Source organism: Dendrobium catenatum, unplaced genomic scaffold (genome assembly GCF_001605985.2).
Source record: "Dendrobium catenatum unplaced genomic scaffold, ASM160598v2 fragScaff_scaffold_362, whole genome shotgun sequence".
Classification (NCBI taxonomy): domain Eukaryota; kingdom Viridiplantae; phylum Streptophyta; class Magnoliopsida; order Asparagales; family Orchidaceae; genus Dendrobium; species Dendrobium catenatum.
The window spans coordinates 189,458-203,489 of NW_021318824.1; the positions used below are offsets into that span (position 1 = coordinate 189,458).

Here is a 14,032-nt window from a genome sequence, read left to right on the forward strand (position 1 = left end):
TCAAATCGTGTACAATAGTCATATCTATAACATACTAAAAGTTGTGCGGTGAAAGTTGTGTCAATAAGAAATCACGTCGAAAAGTCGACTACGAAAACACAAAACAGATCACAACTCGATCAAAACTCAATATCTTTGAAAACAGAAATAGGGTTCGGAGTCCTTACCACGAGATCTACACTTTTTCCAACAGCAGCGTCGGACGAAAAGCGCTCCGCGGCCTCCAAAACCAGGTTTCTCCTCTTTTCCCTTCTCTTTCTCTCTCCTCAAATCAGATATTTTTATTTAAAATGATTTTCTCTCTCCTCAAAACGACTTGATTTCTTTAAATCATTTGTCTGATCGGCCCGGCCGATCGCCAAATCGTCCCGGGACGATCAGACCAAAAATATCATCCTGGACGGTTCCCAGAACTATATTCAGGCCGATATTTTCTACAGTGCCGATCGGCCTGGACGATCTAAAATCGTCCTGGACGATCCTGAGAGGAAAATCCAAATCAGAGAGGAACAGTAAGGGAACGAGGTCTCACACCTTGGGAGAAGCCCTTGGCTTGATGGTACAAATGTACATCATATAGAGTGCAGTACATGGTGAGAGTTACAATAATCAACATAGACATGTTTATTTGGTTGGAAGGGCCATAGTTAACGTGAGACAGGAGTCTGAAAGATCATAGTTGGCAGGAGATCAGGGTCAAAAAGATCGTTGTCTGGTGATGGTGGTCGGAAGGACCATAATCGGTAGGAGACATATGGGTTCGAAAGACCATAGTAGCAAAGAGATCCGGGTCAGAAAGACTATTGTCTGGTGATGGAGGTTGGAAGGACAATAGTCGACAGAAGATAGGGGTTCGGAAGAGTGTATTAGATGGGCAATACTTCGGGAGAACTCTCGATGTCAAGTGGTGGCCTGGCCGAAGTTTGAGTCTCAGGTTGTAGTCCGGTAAAAATTTTGGGCCTCAGTTGGTGGTCCGACAGAAATCTGGACCTCAGTTAGTGGTCCAACAGAAGTTCGGGCCTTAGGTGGTGGCCTGGTGGAGCATAGAGCCTCAAGTGGTGGTCCGACAGAAGTCCCAGGGTTAGGTGGTGGCTTGGTGGAACACAGAGCTTCAAGTGGTGGTCCGACGGAGCAACGACGTCAGGCGATGGTCCGGTGGAGGTGAGGGCTTCAAGTGGTGGTCAGACGGAGTAACGACGTCAGGCGGTGGTCCGACGTAGGTGAGGGCCTCAAGTGGTAGTCCGACGGAGGTGAGGGCCTCAAGTGATGGTCCAACGGAGCAACGATGTCAAGCAGTGGCCCATCAGAGGTGAGGACTTCAAGTGGTGGTCCAGCGGAGCAACGACGTTAGGTGGTGGTCCGGTGGAGGTGAGGGCCTCAAGTGGTGGTCCGACGAAGGTGAGGACCTTAAGTGGTGGTTCGGCGGAGCAACGATGTCAGGCGGTGGTCTGGCGGATGTCCGATGGTGGTCAAGGAGGAGCGAGGAGGAAAAAGCGATCTTCGATCTCTCTCTTGCTCTCTTGCTTGGAGCCCCTTTTCAAGAGAAATGAGGGGTCTATTTATAGATTTATGGAGTGACATGACCCGTAAATAGGTGAGAGATCAAGGGTAAATGGGGAGAGATTGGATGGGCGGTCGATGTTGAATCCCTTGATCATGGACCATTTGATGTACATTTGAATGTCTTAGTGATGTTGGATTTTGGTGATCTGGGACTCATTGGATTCAACTCGTCTCGATTCGACTATAAGCACAATATGTTTGGAAACCGTTTGGAAATCCAAGTTGTGGTTCGAACCTTCCAACAACGCTTCTAACCCTTGCTTTGGACCCGTTTGGGCTCGGATTGGTTTAGATTTGTTGTCGTTGGGTTCGTATTCTCGAGACGCTCAGTTCAACTATAAGTTTGCTGAAATCGGAGTTCGGATGGTCCCAATTTAATTTCGGAAGTTTCGAACTTGATTTTTGCTTTGAGATTCATGCCCGATCAAGATAATTTTTTGATGATATATTAGTAATGATGCCATTTTGCGATAAAACCACCCAATCAGAGGGTCCCTATCATACATGTTTACCTGTGGTGCCATTTAACAGCGAAACTATAAGTGAGGTACCATTTGATGGCAAAACCACTGGTTAAATGACACATGCCACGTCCTTATTGGAAAGAGCGGATTAAAAATGAATCATAGTGGTATTCTCAACCAAACACCAGCTCTTTGTGAGTTGAAGTGATTTTGAATTTGTCCATCCCAGTAAACTATTGTGCAGGGTGGAGGGATATTTTGCTTTAACTGTTTGATGATTTATTTTAATTTTAAATATTTTAAATTTTGAATTTTTATGACTATTTGGGAGGCATTTTAAATTCACTTTTCATTTTGCTCTTCAACCTTATTGTTATTCTCATTCATATTATTTGATGTTCGTGAATTCAAAGATTGCTTAAAATATCTTTCCATGATGTTCAAACTCCATACTCAAAGATGCCTTAATAGTATATATATACAGTCTACTGTTATTCTATTAAGATAAAACTGATTTATGTATTATTCTCTTGCTCTAACATATTAAAACTTGTTAGTACGATCAAATTTCGCCGACAAATAAATTTGAATTCAACAAAGTAAGTCTTCAATAATTGAATTTTTTGCATCCTCAATTTGATAATGGGGAGACATCTAGTACCATAATTTGTAAAAAATATGTAACCCACATTACAAAATATTAATTTGGATGCCTATCATAAGCATTTAGTTCTTCAACCTGTAACTCAAATTATTATACTAATTGCAAATCATCATTGCAACTAATGTGATACAGAAGGCATGCGCTCAACGGGCTTAAGAGTCTGAAGGAATTCAATTGCAATATCTACATTTTGGTTATATATTTCAGCATCTGAGAATCGTCAGTTAAAAAATTTACTCTTAATGAAGCAGAAACAGGACTATTAGTTACTAATTGGGTTATTTAATCAAATGATTTTCATAAATATTTTATGAATCTGATAGAAAACACTTGTAGATCTCAAATATTTCCTGTCAATCTTCTGAAAACAGCGAGAATTCTCCACAAAAATCCACACAAAACCACAAAAACAGTAGATAATTTGTATTATTTGATAAAAGGGAAACGAAAAATAGTAAGATACAATGGATCCTCTATTCGAGAGGAGGATCGATCTCTCTCAAATCTCTAGATGCTGCTAGAGCCGAAAAGAAAACCTAAATGTAGGAGATCTCAAATTTTAGCCAAATTCAAGATGCTCTAACCCTAGGAAAACAAAGTATTTAATGCACACAAATCAAAAGGAAATCTCTAAATAGGCCATACATTCAAATTTCCCTTCCAAATCCCTCAAAAATTCTTCCTAAATTGCTCCGCTTGGGCGTCATCGGTGCAAATGGCTGCGTACAGGAGGCGGAAGATTTTCTCATTTGTTGGCAAACCGGTCCGACAGGACCGGCTATACCGGTCCAATCATCTTTTTTTTACCAATATCATTGACACATAATTAATAATTAAAATTTAAAAAGAAAATGTGGCCCATTTAATAAAAATATTTCTAAAATCCCATCCACATCACTCTCAAGCTTCGTTTGAGGCAGCTTTCTTAATGTTTTTTTAGAAATTTTTATACTAAAAAATTGATTTAAAAAGCAACAAGAAAGTTGTCCAAACGAAACCGATAAATTCTTTTGATCATGACAAGTGAGACAGTTGAATTATTCGTCTAATCTCAATTAAAATTGTTCGAGTTTTGAGATGATTCCAAATACATTTACACTTATATTTGTAAGATAAATTCAGTAATCTGCTAATCTCATTGGAATCATTATATTTGCATTTGTTCAAAACACCCAGGATGAAAATATGAAATCCATTGTATTTGCATTTGTTCAAATTTCTTCAAACCAAACATAACTTTGGGAGCTAAGAGTGAAAGTCAAGCACACAAACCGCCCGGCCAGTTTTCTTCTCCAGTTTTGCTGCTAGATAACTCATTTGATTGGAGTCTAATTGGGCTGCTATAGATAATGCAAGAATATAGCAAACAGGAATCATTCTCTCCTTCCTTCTGCTACAGAAAAGGCTTCTTCTGTATACTTTTTGGGCAATATAAGTCTCTTGGGATAAGACGTCGCAGATAAGGAGTTGAAGACGCAAAAAAAGCTGTGACTGTACTGCAGCTTTCCCAGAAGATTTCTTTGTAAGAATCTATGATCTTCACGTTATCTAAGCTGGTTGGAATGTCGGGCTATGTGGCAAATTATTGGGTCTTATAATCAGCCAAAGATGAGGATAATGTTAATGATTTATGCAGAATAAATATCTTTCTGTATATCTAATTGACTATGTCTTGTCATAATGCGACTTCATGCAATTATGAACTAAAATGTACTACGTGGTTTATTTTTGCTGCAGTGTATGTGTTTCATTCAATTTGATTCATTTCTGATGACTTAGATTTCATTTAGGATGATTTTTTCATTATTTTTTGAAGTAGTTTTTTAGTATAAAAATATTTTAAACTAAAAAATTTTGTACTAGAAAGCTACTTTAGAAAATATTGAAAAAGCTGCCCCAAACGAAGCCTTACTGTAATCCCAATCTGATTTGTCATGAACCATATTTGTAATCAGCTTTTGCTTGTTCACTTTGACATGTGTTTAATGCATTATATTTGGGATGATTGCAACTGTTTCAGACTATATGATCTATTTGAGATAATATTTTAAAAAGTTTTGTGGAGAGAAACATTTTGTTTTTTACAATTAGATGTGTAAGTGACTAAGGGATTGTTAGCAACAATTTTTTGCCATAATTTTTTCGTTGATTTCAAGAAATTTTTGTACAAAAAAATTGCTTTAAAAAGCATTAAAAAAGCTATGCCAAACAAAGCCTAAGTATGATCACTTCATAAAAGCTATTGCCTTGACTTTTTTAAAAAAGAAAAAAAAAATCTATAATAGCTATACAAATTTTTTAGAACTATTTTATAAATATCTTTATGAATAGCTTCAGCCACCCCAAATAAATTCTTAGTTGTGGAATTGAAATATGAAAATAAAAGTTTATCTTTCTAGTATAAAAATTTTAATTTTTAAACTAAAAAGATGTTTTTAGAAGCAAAACAAAAGCCACCCCAAACGAAGCCTAAATAGAATTGCGGTCACATCTAGAATAATCCCATATGATTGAGCTCATCATCCTTATTTGCACAATCGCATTGGGGTTCCCCAATAAAAATTTTCATGCAATGGTTTGGGGCCTTAACAAATCAGATTTCAACCAAATGTTTTGGAGCAGTGGCTGAGAATTCAACTTCTTCTATACAACTTATTACATAGCCATCTGCAGAAATAAATTGATGAAGAGTGTATGGGGCCCAATTCCAATGGATGTGGATGGCAACATAAGATAAGCTTTGGCCTTAAACAAGTTTTATAATCATGATACAATGTATTGTGTTATAAGATTCAAATATGTATTCTCTTCAGACTTTTTAGTATGGCGGCAGACTTTAGTACTTAACTGGAATTAGATGGTTTATATGATTTGTGGCTCTTATGTGTCTTGGAGTAAGATTCAAGAACACATAACTCCATGAAGGTACCCCAAGCTGAGCGGGCTCTTGCTACCTATGTTGACAACACGATACGAATACGGGACATGTCAATTCTTCAAAATACAGGATACGTGTACGGCGCGAACACGCCATTATAATTTATAAATCATACATAAAAATTAAGAAAACAATCAAAGCATAATATTTGAAATGATCACAGAACAAAATGAAAGTCACATCATTTCTAGCCTTGTAGCTTATAATATCAAAATAAAAATAAACATTAAATATCTAGTACAACAACCAAATTTAAACATAAACATAAATTACTAGCACATGAGTTTCAACTAGTCTTGCGTGATCGACGGTAGAAAAGAAGCCCTCGGTTGCCTACTTGCATTCCCTGCTCAGCATCGGCCGACTCTCCTCTTCCGCTCCTTCGATGAAATGACAAAGAAAAATATCACTTGTAGCTATGGATGCACACTCGCCGGTCGTAGAATTAAGGAGCCCTAATGCTTCGTCTCACGTGTTCGGAAATGAGAGAGCCTCGCTTGCACTGTGGAAATAAATACAACACGTATGTTTTTCTTTCGAGTTTTTTTTTTTTTCGACGGACATGCATATCCGATACCTGTCCTTTTGAAATTAAATATATTTTAATTGGATATGACTTTTCCATATCCAACACAAATCGGTGCCGTATAGAATGCGTATCGTTGTCCAACACGATCCTATACAGCACACCTTCATGAATAGGTGTATTAGTGCAACATAGTCATTGACATTCAAAAGACTATGCATAATAAAGAAATATGGAATATATGAATTTCTCTCACATGTAGGGGAGATTGGTAAAACTCATCAGAATATTGTGTTTAATCCCACATTGAATAGTAAAAAAAAAAATACAACAATGTAGGAATACAAAATGGTTGGATCTCACCCAGGCTCTATTTTTTGAGTTTAATGCCAATATATATGAAATCACTGAAAGCTAAGTTTCATGGTAATCCTCTAAAAACCTTCAGCAACTGATCATTTTCCAGCTTAATATGAAAGCTATGAAATGGCAAAAGGCCTCCTATTCTCTACCTTAGTAAGTTGATATTGTGAAGAATGGCAAAGATTCTTCTATTTGGCTTCTTCTTTGTGCCTATTTGGTTTGGGTTCTAGCACTGGATTGTGTTTCCTTATGCTTTTGATCTGCGCTGGACTCAGATTTTTGTTCTTAAGAACTGGAAGTTTCAGCTGTTCCTGCATCATTTTGCTGTGTTTGGGATTGTTTCTCCAAAAGTTGTTATTTTTGTTATATTTGATTCATGAGAGTAATTTTTTATGAAATAAGAAGACATCAGTGGAAGGAAGTGAATGAAGCAGTTTCCTTTAAAAAGAGTTGCTTTGCCTGTTTCAGTATGTTTATTGTGGGATTCAATTTTTGTCCTATAATAATTGTTATACTGATATTGTTGTGGGGGTTGGAAGAGAAGTGGGGGCTCCTGAAAGATATCAAATAATTACGGGTTGCTTTCATATGAATATTTTTTAGAATTCAATGTATTTTTAGATATTTTAGGTGCTATTAATTTGCGGAAAAAAGAATACAAAATATTTCAAATATAGGAGATTTTAAAGTTTAGGTGTTCGTATTAGTTTTAGTGATTTTGTTTTTACTCTCTACTTCATTTTTGATGTATTATAAACTCGTCCTGCTTTGACTGAATTTCTTTTTCACGCAAGTTGATTGAGTTGTCGGCTTGTCCCTGCCTGCCCTGCCTTCTGCTGCAGTCCCCGCCGCTAATCACATACATACATTGCTTTCGTATTTATTCAAACAAGTTCAAATATTTCAAATACATTATATTTCTTTTTAAGCAAAACATACAGCCCATCAATTTTTTTATATAGAAAAAAGGGCACCGTTCTTAGGTGATATGTAAGATATAAGGATCACAAAAACGTTACAATCTACGGCTTTGTTTGTTTGAGCGTTTTTTTGGCTTCTCCGTTTCCTAAAACGGAGGAATTTTTTTTTGTGTTGTTTGGTTCGTCAAATCACGTTCCCAATAACTCCTTTTTTTCATTTTTCTGCAGTTTTGAGAATGCTTTTTAAATGTGCTTCTTCGTTAGAAAACTCCATTTTCTGAACTAATATTTTTTAAAACTGTGTTTTACAAAAGCACAAAAAAACAAACGAAGCCTAAATCTTAGTGAAATCTACTTTAATGATGGCAGGAAGTAGCTATCTTTCTAGCTATTTTATTCTCACTCAATGATTTTTGTACTAAAAAATTGCTGTAAGAAACAGTAAGAAAGCCGTTCGAAATGAAGCCTAAGACTTCATTTGGGACGACTTTCTTACTGCTTCTTAATCAGCTTTTTAATATAAAAATTTTAATTTTTAAACCAAAAAACAGTTTTAAGAAGCAATAAAAAAACCTTCTCAAATAAAATCTATATCTTTCTTGCTTCACATTTAGCATATAGATGGATGACTCTTAATTTTGAATCATATTTTATTTGTCTGCCTGTTTTTTTTTTTTCTTTCTTTTTTATCTAAATCAAAAGGAACAATAATGCCATACTTTTAGGAAAATTTTTAATTAATTTAATTGTAATTGATAGAGCAATCAAAGGAGCACTCAAACACTCACATGCTAATTATTGTGATGCTAATTATTTGGATGATTAAAATGTCAAAAAATGTGACTGCCAGAACTGGCATCTTTATCAAAGAGCAACTGCAGAGCACTTTAGATCTTTATATTTAATAGTATTTTATTATTATTTTTTCAATAGGATTTTTTTTAGGTGAAAAACACAAAATTTTTTACAAGCATTAGTACAATCATTTTTTTTAAATAAAATTTATAGATGAGTGATATTAGGGGTGTAAATGAGTCAATTATTAGCTTGAAGAAGCTAAATTTGTGTAATATTTATCGAATCGGAGCTCGAGCTTATTTATTAAGCTTGAATTTGGCTCATTGGAATGTTATTAGGTTCAAGTTCAACTTAATTACTCGAGCTGGTTTGGAAAGCTTAAGCTTGGCTTAAGAAATAATTAATTAAAAATGTCTAGCATATATTTTATCATAGTATCTTGATATTAATTTTAAAAGATTTTTTAATTTAAAGTCGAGTTGGGGAGCTCGAATATAGTAGTAACTCGATAAAGACATCTCATGAGCTCGTTAAGGAGTCGAGTTCAAGCCAGCTGAATTGACTAGGCTCACTTACACCCCTGAGTGATACAATCTAACCAGCAATTTTTTCAAATAATTTTAGTAAAAAGTAAAGTATATTAAATTTATTTATTCAAATATTAAATTAATAATAATCATAGTAAAAAACTTAAAATACTACTTCATAATATGCAAATTTCATGGCATTGGTAAATAAGGAAATATTGAGTTTTATCATGCAATTGATTAATGAAAATAGACTAATTTATACGAATACTAAATGATGAGAAACTTTTATGGAATTTAACATGCAGCTTAGTTATATTAATTATATTTCAAAGACAAAATTTTATTAAAAAACACTATCCTTATCAAACTATTTATTTCAAAAAAGAAAAAGAAAAAAATTCCTAACTTATTGAAACCAATTTATTTGTCTGTAAAAAGAAGAAACAAATAAATCCGACCAAAACAATTTTTTGCAACAAAATATATCCTTTAAAAACAGAAAAAGAAAATAGAAAAAAAAAATCCATTAACATTTGGCAAGCAAATGACATAAAATACGAGGTTTGAGATGGTTGCAATCTTTTATAAAAGTTGTTATAAAATAGTTGCGGAGAAAATAATTTTTTATAAAGATAGTTGTAAAACTACTATGAAGAAAACATCTTTTTTTTAAGTTATTATAGAAAACAATTTTCTTGAATAAAAATTTATTAAAAGAAGTGGGTAAATAAAAATTATTATTACATTCTTAAAAAAAATAATTAAAAAAAATCATCTCAAATAAGAAAAAATTATTATATGTGGTGTCCGGATGCGTCAATAGGCCAATCTCGAACGTCATGTCACCAAATACATAGTGCATTGAATGTCGTGACTCCTCCGGATTGACCTCCGGACCCCACACAAAAGAATCTCTCCTCAAACTAAGGCTTAATTTGCCCAAATATTCTTGCATTTCTTTTCATCCAAATTATTTTGAGTAATTAAAAGTTTATTATGATTCATTATTGTTTGTTCTCATATATGACATTGTTGTCATAAACAAAGTCAAAGTGTGGATTTTATTTAAGAAGAAGCATGATGTTTAATAAAATTAAAAATAGAATCAGCATTAAAAAAATTTAAAAAGAAGCAAACTAATCAAACAGAATGACGCATTCCATTAAATGCACCAAACTGTTTGACTTATTTAGAATAAGTCAAACATGTTGGTACAATATTCAATGTAATACGCATTCTATTTGACGCATTTTTACAGTAATTTTAAAATTTAATTTGACTAATTTGGGTGAATGCGCCAAGAACTAGCCAAATCATTTGACTAATTTGATTCTTTTTAAATTTTTTAAACACATAATACTATTACTAATTTAAATTAAATATCATGCTCCTATTTATAATGTTATCTCAAAGTGTTCGGCTATTTGATTGCAATTCAATTTTCATCAGATTAATTCCACAAATTAACTACAATTAAGTATAATTAATCAACACAAGTAAATATTCTTCGTCTTCTTGTGAGCAAAATCCTTCAATCTCCTCAACGCCACCTCCAGCGTTTCTCTGCTCATATTAGCAAAGCAAATTCTGAACCAACCTGGTTCAGAACAGCAACAAGAAGATCCAGGAGATATGTTAAGCTTCAATTCATCAACTATCACCTTCCAAAGCCTCAGCTCTCCTTCCTGCGTCTTATCGTCCATCAACTCTTCCATATTCACCCAGCAGAACAATCCAGCTTCCCCTTTCAAACACTCAATCCCGGCTTCCTTCAATCCTTCAACAACTAATTCATATCGCTCTCTCAATCTCTCTCTATTCTTCTTTATATAATTCACTGTAAATTCCTCATCTGATAACATAAAAGCTAGCAACTTTTGAGTCTGAGAAGAAACAAGACTGAAACTTGACATTCTTCTTGCTGTTTTAACAACTCTGTCATTGTAAGAATATAGAGCTCCAACTCTGAAACCAGGAAGGCCTAAGTCTTTTGATAAGCTATAAACAATATGAATTTGGTCAGAGACGGCATCGGTGATGAGATCTGAAATGCTGAATAAGTTTGTTGAAGAGAAGGCACAGCCAAAGTATATCTCGTCGGAGATCAAATGGATGTTTTTGTCAGAGATGAAGAGAATTATATCTTGGAGGAGAGAGAGAGAGGCCGCGGTGCCGAGAGGATTGCAGGGATTGGTTATTAGAAGACCCTTTACATTAAAGTTGGAAGCTTTCGCGTCGGCGTAGGCTGATTCGAGGGAGGCGAGAGTGAGTTGGAAGCCATTGGAGCTGTGGCAATGGACAGGGAAGATGGTAACTCCAGTTCTCCATTGCAGGTCTCTCAAGAACCTATATTTATATGGATAGAAGAAATTAGATTAGGTTTGCATTGTTAAGAAAAAAATAAAAAGAGAGATTTTTTATTAAGTAATTGATAGATTTGCTTGCCCTGGGTAATAGGGAGTGGGCACGAGTAAGGCGTCGCCGGGATCGGCTAAGATGAAGGTAAGGAGCTCGTTGGCGGCGGTGGCTCCGGCGGTGAGGACGATCCTGTTGGGATCGAATTTTGAACGGCCGCCTCTTATTTTCTCCATAAAGCTGGCCATTGCCTGAAAAGAGAAGCGAAAAAGTATGATTGCATGAATAAGGTTGCTTAATTAGAGACGAATATTAATAGAGAATTTTATAAAAAGAGCCACTTTTAAGTTTAAATTAACTTAAGTAACATATTAAAAAAAAAACTTAATTATCCAGGGTTAATAAAATTGAAAATTTATTCTCCGGTTTTTATTTTAACCCAAAACCGGATTTTACTTCTCCAGTTTCGATTAATTCTTAATTTTTTTATATGAAAATCCAGTTTCTATAAATTCTTAATTTATTTATTCTCTAATTTTTTTGATTTGAAAAGAAACCAGAAAAAAGAAAATACGGTTTCTTGGATTAAGAAATTCCGATTTCTCAAGAAACTTAATTTAAAAACTGAATTTCCTATTAGGAATTTATTTCATGTTTCCGGTTTTACTTTTTAAAGTGTTTATAATTTAATTCTTAAGAAACAATTTAATAAATTTAATTAAAAAATATAACTCCTGCTCTTGCCTTCTTTCACGCACGCACGGACAAGGACGGAACCATTGGTTCCTTAGGGGGGTAGGGGGAGCTTTTAATAGTAGGGTAAAAAAAAATTTCTCCTCCTAAAAATTTATTTTTGCCCCCCCTAAAAAATTATTTTGTCCTAACTTGTGCTAATATATATATATATATATATTTCTATACATTTAGTTCTAATATTTTCTTTCAAGCTTTTCATAACAGTTTAATTACATATTTTTTCTTTATTTTTCTTGCTTAAATTTTTAAAAAAACTTTTCATAATGTATAGATATATAATATTATTTTTTTTAATATTTAATTATTTTTGTGTTGTATTTTTGACACCCCTCAAAATTAAAGCCGATTCCGCCCCTGGACTTATATGATAATATTCTGCTACAACTTTTTTTGTTAATTTATAGCTAATTATATGTGTTTACGTTTGAGAGCTATTTGATAAGTAGAATTTAAGAGAGTTTTACAAAGCCTCATTCGACATATTTAGAATGTTTATTTATTTATTTTTTTCGCATGTATGAAGATGTATATATTAGATAGATTCATTGAAAAATCTTTATAATTAAAAAAAAAAAAACAGATTTATGTTTTATTTGAAATAGCTTTCTTAATGCTCTAAAAATAGCTTTTCAATAAAAAATTTTTACAAAATAATATTTCAAAAAACAGTAACAAAAATGTCCTAAACAAAACCTTAATTTTATATAATTAGAGGACCGAAAAAAATAAATTGAGTATTTTTACTCCACAACCATAAACTAAGTTCATTTTAAATATGTTGAATTTATCAAAGTTACATTTAATTAAATTTATGTTGAATATGAATTTAATTTTACCACGAAAAATTAAACAATATTGGTGTCAAAATACTAAGCTATTTATTATTTCTCAAAATTTTAAATTTTTAGATTAAAAATAAATTCTCTCTCTAAATATATTAAGAGAGAGAGAGAGAAACCTCTCTAAAAGTTTGGAGGCCATGATAGTCCTGAAACAAAGCATTTTCTCTGAAAGAAGACATGCCAGAGCCCCAGCTGGAAGCTTCAGGATGCTGCTCCAGGTACTCTTCCAGTAGATCAAAAGAAAGCTATCAACATAAACACAAGTCATATAACAACTTCAATTGTATAAAAAATGCTCAATTTTGGCTCTGTAAACTCCCACCATGTAAGGAACAAATCAATTAAACTTACCTGATTCTCAGCCAAGCCCATCTGTATAACTCCATTAGGATTATCTACAGCATCATAAGGATTTTCTTCATAAGCTTTCCAACCAGCAAAGTATGGGGAGTCCTCTCCATGAGCTTTGGAGACTGCAATTTTTGACAATGGGGCTTCACTCCCAAAGTCTTTGGACATCACTAAATGGTAAATAATAGCTGAGATAATGAAATTGCAAGAAGTATTAGAAAGGAATGAATAAGGAAAGGAGTACAAGAAATTGATAGGGTGAGGGATGCTTAAACTTCCTTATATTTATAGAGCTCAAATGGCTCTGCTGGTCATGCATGAGAGTATTAATTTGCATGGAAAATTAATGATATTGAAATTAAATTAAGCTAATGATTGGTTCTGAATTTAGGTAACTAATTACGTTTTCCAATTTAAAAGAGAGTGTTATCTGTGAAGACAGCTGTTATCCTATTTGTCATCACAGTGGGATCTCTCCATTTTTTTTTTTTACAGCAGAAGACTCCAACTAGGGTCACATCCATAGGATCGGAATACAATTTATGAAAAAACAAGGAGAACAACAACATAGAAATAAACGGCAAATTGCTGACTCAGACCGACACCTGGTTGTCAGGATGGGGCCATCCAAGGAGATCAAATAAAACATCCAAATCGAGAAGCAGCCAAAAGACAAGCCACCAAGGTCGCCAACCAACTATGGCCATCCAAGGCACAGCAACAAAGCTGCATCCTCATCGTACCGATAAAACCAGCATCGCAACCAAAGTACCACAACCGGAAAAAACTCTCATAATAAGAAATAGGAGAGCCATTACTACTTGGTATTTCGTTTACGTTGCCTCCCAGAATTATCGAGCGAGCCCGTTTCAAAGTTACGAGCAATAGAATCTTCCCTATTATCCAATGCCATGTCATCATACAATCAATCACATTGCCATCTAACAAAATTTCTAGTAACA

The 14,032-nt window shown here is 34.1% G+C and overlaps 1 protein-coding gene across 1 annotated transcript; it reads right to left on the minus strand.

The window, feature by feature from the left end:
- Positions 1-10,253: 10,253 nt before the first annotated feature.
- On the minus strand, positions 10,254-13,238 carry LOC110112049 (1-aminocyclopropane-1-carboxylate synthase 7-like). Its single transcript, XM_020844125.1, has 4 exons — positions 13,071-13,238; positions 12,836-12,964; positions 11,212-11,372; positions 10,254-11,112 (listed from the first exon to the last, which is right to left on the minus strand). Exons 1-4 carry the CDS (start codon positions 13,236-13,238, stop codon positions 10,254-10,256), a joined length of 1,317 nt encoding a protein of 438 aa, XP_020699784.1.
- Positions 13,239-14,032: the final 794 nt, after the last annotated feature.